Source organism: Hypanus sabinus, chromosome 5, assembly GCF_030144855.1.
Source record: "Hypanus sabinus isolate sHypSab1 chromosome 5, sHypSab1.hap1, whole genome shotgun sequence".
NCBI classification, from domain to species: domain Eukaryota; kingdom Metazoa; phylum Chordata; class Chondrichthyes; order Myliobatiformes; family Dasyatidae; genus Hypanus; species Hypanus sabinus.
This window is the reverse complement of record NC_082710.1, coordinates 93990919-94003780: the sequence shown is the minus strand read 5'-3', so window position 1 is coordinate 94003780 and position 12862 is coordinate 93990919. Positions and strand designations below refer to the sequence as shown.

Here is a 12862-nt window from a genome sequence, read left to right as displayed (position 1 = left end):
ACAGTAGTGAGATTCTACTAGAAAAGTAAACACCAATGGGCTATGGCTTGTATATTGCATATTGTTCTGATCACCATACAACAGGATAGATGTGACTGATTTGGATGGCTTAAGAAGTGATTTACAGGAAACTTGTCAAAATAATACCTTTGAGGAAACACTGATTATGTTACCTAAGGAGCAGAAGGGAAGATCAATGGAGGGGCTGGATAAAGTAAATAGGAAAGACTTCTTACACTCTTCCATCCAATAATAGGGAGATCAAAAACCAGTGGACACAGTTTTTGGTAAAAGGATTAGTGGGGAGATATGTAAATCAATAAGGATAGGGACAGGAACCCATTGTGCAGAGGAGTGGTAGAGATGGAAACCCTCATCATCATTGAACCAAGTATTGATATGAGCCAAATAGTCTTCTTTTGAGTTGAAGATTTGTGATTCTGTGAATTGAAAAGTTCAAGCACTATATCATTCATACTGTGTACACACACACACACAAGAAAAGGAAAGATCCTGTGATACTAGAAACTGCATGATTCAGTTTCTCCTTCTGAATCCCTTTCTTTGCACAAGGAAATATTTTAGTAGAATGTTTAGTCAGCATAAATTACTTCAACTTTAAATACTTTTTATTTCTTCATAATCATGAAAACAAATTGCTTCCACTTGGTTTCAATCTGACACGCTCCTCAGACATAGCTGCAAGGAACTATTATTGGGTGTTTTCCCTTTTGCATCAAAAGGCTTCAGTCATATCCCAGAAGATGTTTTGCCAGTAGCAACATTAGAAACTTTTGAGGCATGATGAATTAAGTTAAATCATTTACATCAAAGGAAGACATAAAATTCCATTAACAGCAACATTATCCTCAAAATCATTTTAATTGCATATCTTTCTTCTCGAAAACTAATTTTGTACCAGAGTTTTTGTATTTACTTCAAAGACACAGAAAGAGACAAATAGACAACTCTTTTTAACTACAAACACTTTATCCCTTCCCAAAGTAAAAATTCTCTGCTTAAAATAAAAAGAGGGAAGAAATTGCTGATTGGCAATCAGGGTTGTTTTAATACAAGACCAGAAGTACAGTGGGTTCTGCTTAATTAGACAATCAGTTAATTAGGGCAGCTGGTTATTTGGGACAACTCTTAAAGAACAAAATCTAATCAAGAAAATTGCCGGTATTCCTTTCATTTATTTGGGACACTATGCTGCATAATTGGAGTAGGAGACTTGAACAGGTTCTAACTAGAATCAGTCAGGCGCACTTGTGTGGCCATTAGACGCTACACCATGTCTAGAGCAGACCCATAACATCAGTTGTGCATGATTGTGTTTAAAAAAGCAGTAAATTTTCTGATAGTTGGCAAGAAATAAACGGTTTTGCTCAGCATTCAGACTTGGTGATGCCAAAAACAGCTGGGAGTGTAATTAACTACTTCAACTTGGAGGAGTTTGAAGGTATCAACAATCATCTTGAATGTTACAACAAAAATTAAGATTTGGAGGATGCAATGTCGATAGCGCTGTAAGAAGACAGCCTATTATCTACACTAGAAGCCTGTGCTGATTTTCTTCATTGCGTACACTGGATGAATTCCTCCGTCGATAACTGTTAGGAGTTCTTACAGTTTTCTAGTACTGTAGTTATATTTTCAAATTTATATATATCTACCTCCATTTCCATGAAACTTCAGCTAATTGGGACAGCTGCTTAATTGGACCAAAATGTACTGGTCCTGATAAGTCTCCATTAACCAGAATCCACTGCATTTAAATGTTATTATTCATCTTGCACATCTTTTGATAATGCACAAGACAGGGAGAATAGCTTATAGGTTTAAATGCAATTAGTAATTACAGGACAAGCTCCCATTGTAAAAAAAAGAGAAAAAGCTAATCACATACAAGTATTTGCAGACCAGAACACCAACAAAAGAGCACTAGAAACCTAATCAAAGGAAAGCATAGGGTCAAAATCTAGTGCAGGAAATCCTAGCTCTCTACTTCAAGAGAGAACGGTATGTGGAAATTAAATTTAATTCTTTCCAGTTTGGGGTTCTAAGCACAAGGCCATTTTTATGAATGTGCTTACAGAGGGAGCTTCAATAATTCAAAGGCAGGGAAATGCTGCTGTAATATTTTAAAGATTAGTGATCTAGGAAATAGATGAACACTTAGAGACCTAAAGTAAATTAGACAAATTACACTTCCTGTACATCTTGTGCCTAACACGAAGAAAATACACCATGACATTTACACAGGGATGAAGGTGGAGGGGGTAGGGACAGAGGAGGGGGGGGGTGAGAGAGAGGGGGAGAGGGGCGGAGAGGGTAAAAGACAGAAAATGAAAATCTGCAAGGTGGAGACGAAGGGTTGCAGATTCTGGAATCAAATAAGGAAGGTGATAAACAGAACCTGACATGAAAGGAATGATGAGCTACTTCTTAACATTGGTTCGCAGGCTACTCGAGTGGAATATAAACTGTAGTGCCACATCCTGGCAGGGGAGGCAGGTCATTTTGGAGTGGGAAACTAAAATGGCATGCAACTGGGAGCCTGAGATGGCCACTGTAGATAAGAGTGCATGTGTGCAGCCAAGCAGTCACAGATTTTACACCTGGTCTCATCGATGTAGAGAAGGTGATTATCACAAACACTAAATGCAGTGGGCAAAGCAGAATGGGGTGCAATGGATGCAGGGGAAAGTGTTGAGGATGGAAAGGGATGAGTGAACCAGGGAACCACAGAAAGAGTGGTCCCTGCAGAAGGCAGAAAATGTTGGGGGTGGTGATAAGTAATTGGAGTGTTTTGTCTGTAGGTCAATGAGCAGTTGTGTTCTACAGGGATCTGTTCTGGTCTCTTTGCTCATTCCAGACTTATAAAATCCTGTTCGACCAAACTTGGAATATTGCAAGTAGTTCTGGTTGCCTCATTATAATAATAATAATGTGGAAGCTTTAGAGAGGGTGCAGAGATTTACCAGAATGATGCCTAAACTAAAGGGCATATCTTATGAAGACAGGTTGAGTGAGATGAGGCTTTTCTGCTTGGAGCAATGAGGATAAGAGGCGACCTGATATGCAGGTATACAAGAAGCATTGTTAGAAATATAGCCAGACTTCCGGCCAGAAGGGAGTATAGTTTGAAAGTGATCGCAACAAGTCTACCTCTTTGATACTATGGTGGGGATGGGAAATGACCTATCAGGGCCCATCAGAAGCAGTTGCAACAAGTTGCATCAGAAGCCAGTTGCAAATTTGATTAAGCAGATGAAGATAAAGGAACCCTTGGGATGAAGTGATCATAATATGATAGAATTCACTTTGCATCTTAGGAGAAGATAAGTCAGATGTATCAATATTACAGTGGAGTTGATGGAATTAGAGGCATGAGAGAAGAGCTGGGCGAAGTTGATTGGAAGGGGACACTAGCGGGGGAGGTGATAGCAGAACAGCAACTGCTGGAGCTTCTGGGGGCAATTCAGAAGGTGCAGGATAGATACATCCCAAAGATGAAGTAGTATTCTAAAGGGAGAATGATGCAACCGCAGGTGACAAGGAAGTCAAAGGCAGCATAAAAGCAAGAGAGGGCATATAGTAAGAATTAATGGGAAGTTAGAGAATTGGGAAGTTTTTAAAACCCAATGGAAGGCAACTAAAAAAATCATAAGGAGACAAAAAGTAAGCTAGCCAAATATACCAGAGGATACCGAAAGTTTTTTCAGATATATAAAGAGTAAAAGACAGCAAAAATGGATAGTGAACCCCTGGAAAATGACACTGGAAAGGTAGTAATGGAGAAAAAATGGCAGATGAACTCAAGAATGTCAGTGGGCAGAAGTGAGGGTAGTTGCTATTATTAAGGAGATTCAGAAATACTTCTAGAGAACTGGAAAATTGCAACTGTCACTCCACTCTAAGGGTGGGAGGCAGAAGAAAGGATAGTTAGCCCCACTTCAGTGGTTGGGAAGGTGTTGGAGTCCAATATTGAAGATGAGATTTTGGGCTACTTGAAGGTATATGATAAAGTATACCAAAGTTAGCATGGTTTCCTTAAGGGAAAATGTAAGACAGTGGCTATTATTTACTTAGATTTTTCAGAAGGCCTTTGACAAGGTGCTGAACATGAAGCTGCTTAACAAATACCCATGGTGTTATAGGAATAATACTAGCATGGATAGAAGATGGGCAGGAGGTAAAGTGTCTGAATAAGGGGGGGTGGCCTATTCTGGTTGGCAGCTGGTGACAAAGTGGTGTTCTGCCAGCATTGGGACTGTTTCTTTTCATATTATAGGACAATGATTTGGATGATGAAATTAACGGTTTGTGGCCAGGTTTGCAGATGACACAAAGATAGGTGGAGGGGCAGGTATTTTTTCAGGAAGTGTATGATCATGCACTTCAGTAGAAGGAATAAAGGCAAAGACTTTTTTGTAAATGCATAGAAAATTTAAAAATCATAACAGTATGTTGCAGGGTTTGCCAAGCTTGTGGATGTTTCATCACTAGTCAAGGTGAGATCTTCAAGTGCGTAGTTGTTAGTGCTTCTCTCTGGGAGTGCCCACATTTATACAGTGCCCTCCCCATTCTCTTGCTCCAGTCCTGATTGGCTAACCCTTCAGTTGTCCTTTGAATTCCATTGGCTCTTAAAGGCTTGTAGAGACATTGATTTCAATATGTTTGTGTAGAGTTTTCAGAAGACAGCCATGCTTCTAAAATTTTTTACTTTTGTCTGTGCCAGAACTTCCATTGTGTCCTTCTTGATATTCATGTACTGATATCAGCAACAATGGATCGTGTCTTCGTACTGCCCATTTATGTTCCCGTAAATGAGTCGAGCATTTACATCCTGTCTGGTCTACGTAGTTCTTGCTGCAGTCTCTGCAGGTGATCCTGTACGCCACATTGCTTTTTACTTGGGAGTACTTGTGTACAATTCTCTTAAGGTTAATTTGCAGGTTGAGTCAGTGGTAAGGAGGGCAGATGTAATGTTAACATTCGTTGAGGGACTAAAATATAAAAGTTAGGAAGTGATGCTGAGGCTTTATAAGGCATTGGTCAGACACTTGTGAGCAGTTCTGGGCTCTTCATCTAAAGATGTGCTGACATTGGAGATAGTTCAAAGGAGGTTCATGAGGTTTAATGGCTTTGAGCCTGTACTCACTGGAGTTTAGAAGAATGGTGGGGGGGGGGGGGGGGGGTTGACTATTGACCTATTGACTATCGAAATGCCTGGACAGACTGGATGTGGAGAAGATGTTTCCCCATAGTGGGTGAGTCTAGGACTAGAGGGCATAGCCTCAGAACAGTGGGACAAAACTGAGAAGGAATTTCTTCAGCCAGAGGATGGTGGATCATTGCCACAGACGGCTATGAAGGCTAAGTCATTAAGTACATTTAAAGCAGAGGTTGATAGTTTCTTGGTTAGTCAGGGCATGGAAAGTTATGGGGAAAAGGCAGAAGAATGGGGTGACAAGGATAATAAATCAGCCATGATGAAATAATGAAGAAGATTCGATATGCCATGTGACCTAATTCTGCTCCTATGTCTTATGATTGGAGGTAAGTATTGGGGTGGGTGGGGAAGGATGTCAAGAGTAAATTCTTTACTAAATGGTGCATGCATGGCACACTCTGCCAGGGACAGTGGTACTTTAGGGACATTTCATAAACTCTTAGATAGGCAAAATAATGATAGTAAAATAGTGGGCTATGTAGGAGGGGTTATAAAGCCAGCACAACATCATGGGCTGAAAGGCCAGTACTGTATATGTAGTGGTTGGGAGATACTTCTACATCTGGCTGCTGATAGAAATTTGGAACTCTTCTGCATCATTATCAACAACTTGGCTTATATATCTAGAATAATAGGTTATTATTAACCAAAAGCATTACAGGATATTAGGATAAATAAATATGAAATTAGACTATGTATCAGCCATCTCACTAAATATTCAAAGGGAAAACTGCCTACTCCTGTTCTTCTCATTATTAAGCGAAACCTAATTAGATAAGTGAAATCTGGTTTTTAAGTTCAACAAGTCTACTCTTTTCAAACTGCCCACTTTTAAAACAAAGGATCCCGTTTCAAATTACACTGAAATATGCTCAAAGGTATTTGTCACCCCTCTTCTCAATCACACAGAGCATATCCTATTTGGACTATGAATAAGAAACTGAATCAGAAGCAGAGAAATTATAATATAAAAAGGACAAAAGAAATTCAAAAGAAAAAGACAGAGATGACTTCTTTCTGACTATGATATTTCACTGTCGACCAAAGGCTAATGCATATTCTTATCTTCCCTAATTTTGGGAAGAGGAAATGATTAAATGAATAAAATTATACAAGATGGCACTGCCCTGGCTAAAATAACCAATTCACAAATAAATAAAATTATTAAAATTAAAAACTATTCATATTCAAACTCCTCAGTAGAAGTACTAAGCATTATTTTTGAACAAGCATTTCAATACTCATTTTTAAGATGTTTTATTCAAATTTTCATGGTGTGTAGTTCATGCAACCATACTTTGAATTTGTGATATGACAGTAAACAGATACATTGACAAATTAAACCCATTGGCTTCTTGAACTTCCAATTTTTAAAAAATATTTGAGCACTCTAACAAAAAATGATTTTCACGAAACAATAGCCTACAGAATGAACAAATTAGCCTACTGCTGATACAAATTAGTGCATTCAATTGCATTTATAAAGTTTTACAAAGTTTCTTTAACCTAACACAAGTCTTTTTTATGAAATATATTGATGCATAATAAATAAAATAGCAAAACATAAGCAAATCAATTGCCATGTAACGTCAATTTGAGGCATTGCAAAAATCATTGTTCTGAAATGTGGAGTTTTCTACAAAATTTACAGTGTTACCTTAGCAGTGTCTCAGACAAATGACTTGATTACAATACCTGTTCAATCTAAAAATGGAATTCTCCTCAGTGGCTCAGTAAGTTTATCCAGTGAGTCACTGAGCCACATGTACCAGGAAAATCTGTTTCAAATGCTAAGCTGTGCTGAGCTAGATGGTTTAGCTGAACTAGCAGCAGAGCTGCTCTAGTGGGCTATAAACCCACTTGGGTAAAATGGGAAATTATCCAGGGTTCTCACTTCTGATTGCCATCCAAGCTGCATGTTGGGTGAGTACTGCAATATGCTTGACTGTCCCCCAGTGGTTAAAATAGCCATATGAAAGTCACACTTGAGCCACAGCCACTTGGGTGAGATACTGGATGGTGGTGGGCGGCCAGCACCCATGGATCTAGATCCAAAAGAATCAGCACCTCAAGGAAAGTAAGGTGAACAGAAAATTCTTGTGAAGTTAAAGGGATAGAAATATCGTAAACATATTCTGGAAAAATTAATTTGATCAGGTGATCTTCAGTGTCTTAACATTGTTTTGGGAATTTTAAAGGGATAGTCTTCAGAAATGCTCTTTTGTTATTCAAGTTAAATATATTTAATTGAATCATTCCAATGTTTTGGTACATCAGTATCACAAATTATAGTGTTTCTACTTCAGTTATGTTGCAATCTCAAGTTCTAGAAGGTTGCTGAACATTACAAACCATTTTCACACAATTGTAACAAAGGTCTTTAACATTTCTGCCAAAATTGTGAATTTAATCTTCAAAAAAAAATCTGTACAGTAGAAATTCCAAACTGTAAACAAAGTTTACAAACACTGAAAAGAAAATGGTGGTTCACAAACCAACCACGTACTTCATATACCACTGGCCCAATAAGGACATGTGCTATTGAATGGTACATCCCTTTCAGGCTGTCATGCAGAATTTTAACAGTATCCATAATGCAAATGTGTATTGAGGAAAATCACAATTGAAAACTAATATTGAAAGGTGAGTGGTTATAGCTAACTGCTCCAATTGTTGGCTAATTAAGGTTAATAGACAGATTTGCAGGGAAGTTAATTATTAATTATACTTTCATGTGAAAGAGCAAACACTTAGAAAAGTGTTAGAAGGTACATTTGCCTTTTTCAACTATTCAATGGATGGTTCTGCATTTTGGTTTCTGATGCAATTCTGCATAGCCTAGTCTTTTGACAAGGCACACATTAATTTAAAAAATAAGGAAACATAAAAAATATTTAAACTGAACTAGAAGGATGAAAAATATTTAAGGCTGTTTAAGTGGCTGAGAGAAAAGCATGTAAACTAATTTAAAGCTGAAGACCATACTTGAACACATCCTTCAGCAGAGCAATTAAAAGACGGTTAAAGTTCAGGTTGTGTCCTGTGTATGCAACTGACGAAGTCTTCATCCTGCATGGGTGGGTGCAAGGTAGAAATACCTCTACACAAAGTCAGTAGCAAGATCAGTACCTAAAGTCCTCTAGCACAATTACGACTGTTTTAATCGTTTGCGTGGAATACCAAAAGTAGGGCACTGTGCCGTTGCTAGTGCTCGGAAGGCCTCTGCAACTAAATGAGGGTGGGAGTGGATCATCGATTTCCAGCCTTCTGTCTCCATTACGTCAGTGGCATGGCTGTAATTGAGAAAAATTGGTAAAAAGCTATCAGAAAATCAGCACAGTATTTGTAAATAATTAGCACACAATTATTAGCTGGTGTTTAAAGATCTGGAGAATAATGTTTTATTAATGAGGGATTTGCTTTAGACAATGAAGCTTTCTTTACCAAATTACTGCATATTAGGAACTCTTGCAAATTCCTATTGAATCTACAGTGAAGAGCCTTCTGACTAGTTGCATCAGCCTGATATGGAACTTCCATTGCACAGGATCTCAATAGGTTGAAGTGGTTTGCAGACTCAGCCAGTTCCATGGGCACAACCCTCCTTAGCATCAATGTTATCTTCAGGAGATGGTGGTTCAAGAAGTCAACATCCATCATTAAAGACCCACACCATCCAGGCAGGACATGCCCTCTTCATGTTACTATCATGGGGAAGAAGGTACATGGGCCTGAAGACCCACACTTAATGTTTGAAGAACAGCTTCTTCTCCTCCACCACCAGATCTCTGAACAGTACATGAACCCACAAACACTACCACATTATTATTTTCACCATCTTATAACTTAGTTTAAAAAAAACTTGCACTGTACTGCTGCCGCAAAACAATACATTTCATGACATACATCAGTAGTAACAAACCTGAATCTGATCTTCCCTGGAGGATAAAATCAGGTTTCACTGGACTGATCCAACTAGCTGCTGATGGGGAAAGATACTTTTGCTTTGCAAATCTTTCCTTTTTAGTTCTCCCTTCTTACTCACTCATTTTATTCCTCACCCCTTTGCTGTACCACTTTGTGCTCTCTTCCATTCCACCTTTTGACTTCCCTCTACTCTAACTGAAATTCAGCTCTTCCTCTTAAATGCTGAATTAAAAAAAAATGAACAAACTGACAGTTGTACTTTACCCAACTTCACACATTTAGGCCAGGGGTACTCAACCTTTTTTATTCCCATAGCCCCCAACCATTACCTGGAGGGTCTGTGGACCCCACGTTGGGAAGCTCCGATTTAGGCCATTGCACTCTCATATGCTGTCAGGAAATGGAATATAGCTAAAAAGGGCCATTTCACAATAGGGATATTTTATTTTGTTTTTGTAAGACCTGTACTTTTCTCAATTTACAAAAGGACTTTAAAAGAATTTCAGTTGCTCTGTGCTATGCAAATCTTCAAGCTTTTAAGAATGTCTTTAAATTCAAGAGATAGTTACAAATTGACTCTCACTACCTTACCAGCAAGTTTGATTGTTAACAATTTTCAGATAAGAACAAATTGTTACATTAGAAAGACCTGATTCTATTACCAAATTCCCAAGCAAATCATAAAAAGGCATTGGTGAAATAGATAAAGCCCATAAAAATTTCTTCACAGTATTTCACAAAATGTTTTAAAACTTTCTAGTCTGAGATGGCAAACCTTTCAAGTTTCATTTTATTCTTTGGATAGCTTTTTGTGGAATGTTTTCTTGACTACATTGTAGGTGCTCTTCTATGTTAAATCAAAAATGGATAAAAAGGTCCAAAATCAAAAATGGACTACTTTGGTGCAAAAAAAGTCACAAATGATGCACAGTGATAAACCCAAAATTAAATATTCCATCACATTACTGACTTGTTACTCCAGTTTTTCCCATCCTTACACCCAAGTTGTCGGAGAACACTGCACCTATTAGGAAAAACCGTAAGGAAAAGAATAAATAACATCAGACATTTAAGATAAATATTTGGCAATCTAGATAACACAAGACAGAAAGCAATGACACTTGCCTGTTAATGAAGTCTATTGCTTGTGCTTTCAGTTGCTCTGCGCTGTGCAAATCTGCAAGAATGAGAATTTCTGCAACATTTTCAACTGAGAGGTTACTACACAAAGTTTCTTCACACATGACCTTTAGTCGATCTAGTGCATACTGTAAGGAGATAGAGAAAAAAATCCATTACCCGACCATGATGGGAAATGACAACTAGAAATGCAATTTACTAACCGAAGATTTAATCTAGATCAAAAAAGCAGCTTCCATTTTTCCAAAGCAGCTCAAATAAGTCCCTTTCAAAAAATCTTCTATAAATGCAATAAAACATCAATATACAAACCAGAACTTTAAATTCACAAAAAACACACTAAAAAAAACCCAATATCTTACCAATTTCAAAGATTATTTTAGCTACTTATTTTATGGCTCAAATTCCCAACAGTTGCGCACGGAAGTGCCAAATGGATCACCTCATTTGCTTTGGTACAATCCAAAGTGCTTCAAGTGATATTTTAGGGGTAATACAACATCATGAGGAATGTACGGTAATGGGAGAATGCTGATGGAGAAATTTGGAGAGTATGTGTACTGCAAGGAGACAAAACGAGGAGGGGAGCTAATCATTAGCAACATGTCTGAGCAATTTGAGGGAATGATGCACACTTGAACATGATGGGCGTTAGATCATTCAACCAAGGCATGCTTCTGCATTCAACAGAACATTGAATATTTTATGGTTTCTGACGAGCTCAAACTGTACAATATTTTTAGTGAAATTTCTTATCCCAACACTTTAAAATCTAGATAATCCAATCTCATTTGCTATGGCAATTTGTCATATGCAAAACAACAGTCATTTGCCTTCAAAAATATTCTTGCATGACATTTATGTCATTGTCATAAGTACTTCCAGGCATCTAGATGACTTGAGATGCACATTATATCTACATTTTCTGGACACCTGCTTCAGAATACTCATTACTTACTTTGTCTGCAGCTGCTAACAGGTTGTCAGCCATTTTATCAAGATTTGGTGCTTTTCCTGTGTAGATAAATCTCATCATTTCTTTAAAAACTTCTGGATCTACATCATTAATTTCTACTCTATTCTGTTGGGAAAAATTGAAAAGAAAAATAAATGAGTATACATGAACAGAGTTTAAAACTAGATAGCTTCGTTAATATTCCATCAATGTAGCAATTGCATTTCTCCTACAATAATTATTTTTATGAAGATACACTTAGTCACATTATCGTCAAAACTAGAATCAAACTGTAAAACCAATTTCATAATCAGGACTTAAACTTGAAAATAACAAGTACATAGGATTCTTACCCTCTTACTTTCTTTCATTTCATGTTCAAACATAGCATTAAAAACAGGAGAACGAGCTGTCAAATGGAAAGGAAAAAGAGTATTAAAAAATCAGGATTTCTTTTTGCTAATAAAATACACGTAACTTGACATCCAAGCTTACCTACCTGCTAAAATTGATTTGTGAGCTTTAAATTCTTGCCCTCCTACATAAAGGGAGCAATCTGTGAATCTAGAACTTTCCAATAGATTCCCCAAATCATCTGCTAGACGACATTCTGGAACTTTTAATGTATTCATATTTGATTGGCCGGATATATTAACAGAATCTTGAACTACACTCACCTAAACCAGAGCAGAAAGAACACAAGTTTCAAAACCAATAAACATTAGGTTTAAAAAAAATTGTAATTAATTCAGCTGAAATAAATATTAATAAATAGCTGCTAGGGAATTACTTATTTGCCTTTCAGATTATATTTAGGATAACAATAGCCTTAAATGTCTTACGATCTAGGTGGCAAGACATTTGGGTATTGGGAGACAGCAACCAAAACACTCAAGGAAATGAACAATGGAAAGACGGACATTGATTAAGGAGCATTTGCACGGGGTTCCAGATAGGTCTGTTTCATCGAGCCAAGGGAAGTATGGTAGGATGGAGGAATCATGGTTGACAGGAGATGTGGAACACCTTGTCAAGTGGAAGAAAGAAGTTCACTTAAGATTTAAGAAAACATTAGGGTCATTAAGTCCCGAGAGCTAGATGGGATATACCTCAGGTTACAATGGGAGGTGTGGAAAGATTTCTGTGCCCTTGGTGCTAATCTGTGCATCCTTACTGGCCATAGAAGTGCCAGATAATTGGAGTGTTATTCCTTTTGTTTAAGCAAGGGAGTAGGAATAATACTGAGAATTATACCCCGGTGAGTCTTACTTCAGTGGTGGAAAAATTATTGGAGAAGATTTAGAGGTAAAGATTTGAGAACTTGGAGAAACATTTTTTGATTAGGGATAGTCAGCATAGCTTTCTTCAGGGACAAAGGCATGCCTCACGAGCCTGATCAAATGCTTTGAGGACGAGATAAAAGTACTATGATGAAGGTAGAGCAGTAGGTTGCTTGATAAGGTTCCAGCTGGTAGGCTCACTTAGAGAGTCAGGAAGCATAGGATCCAGGGAATCATGGCTTGTTCATAGAAGGCAGAGGTTAGTTGGAAATGAAGCATATTCTGCTTGAAGGTCTGTGACCAGTGCTGTTCCACAGGGAT

The 12862-nt window shown here is 37.7% G+C and overlaps 1 protein-coding gene across 3 annotated transcripts in view; it reads right to left on the bottom strand.

The window, feature by feature from the left end:
* Positions 1-452: 452 nt before the first annotated feature.
* The window catches only part of spopla (speckle type BTB/POZ protein like a), a 74166-nt gene continuing 61756 nt past the window's right edge, over positions 453-12862 (bottom strand). For 2 of the 3 annotated variants that reach the window (XM_059970241.1, XM_059970242.1), the window contains 6 exons: positions 11761-11938; positions 11615-11670; positions 11265-11387; positions 10292-10434; positions 10137-10190; positions 454-8532 (listed from right to left, as the gene is read on the bottom strand). In XM_059970241.1, the coding sequence (XP_059826224.1) occupies positions 8388-8532; positions 10137-10190; positions 10292-10434; positions 11265-11387; positions 11615-11670; positions 11761-11938 (699 nt within the window). In that variant the 3' untranslated portion in view covers positions 454-8387. Of the gene's footprint in view, positions 8533-10136; positions 10191-10291; positions 10435-11264; positions 11388-11614; positions 11671-11760; positions 11939-12862 lie in introns of all 3 variants that reach the window. The other variant, XM_059970243.1, reaches the window with a different exon arrangement.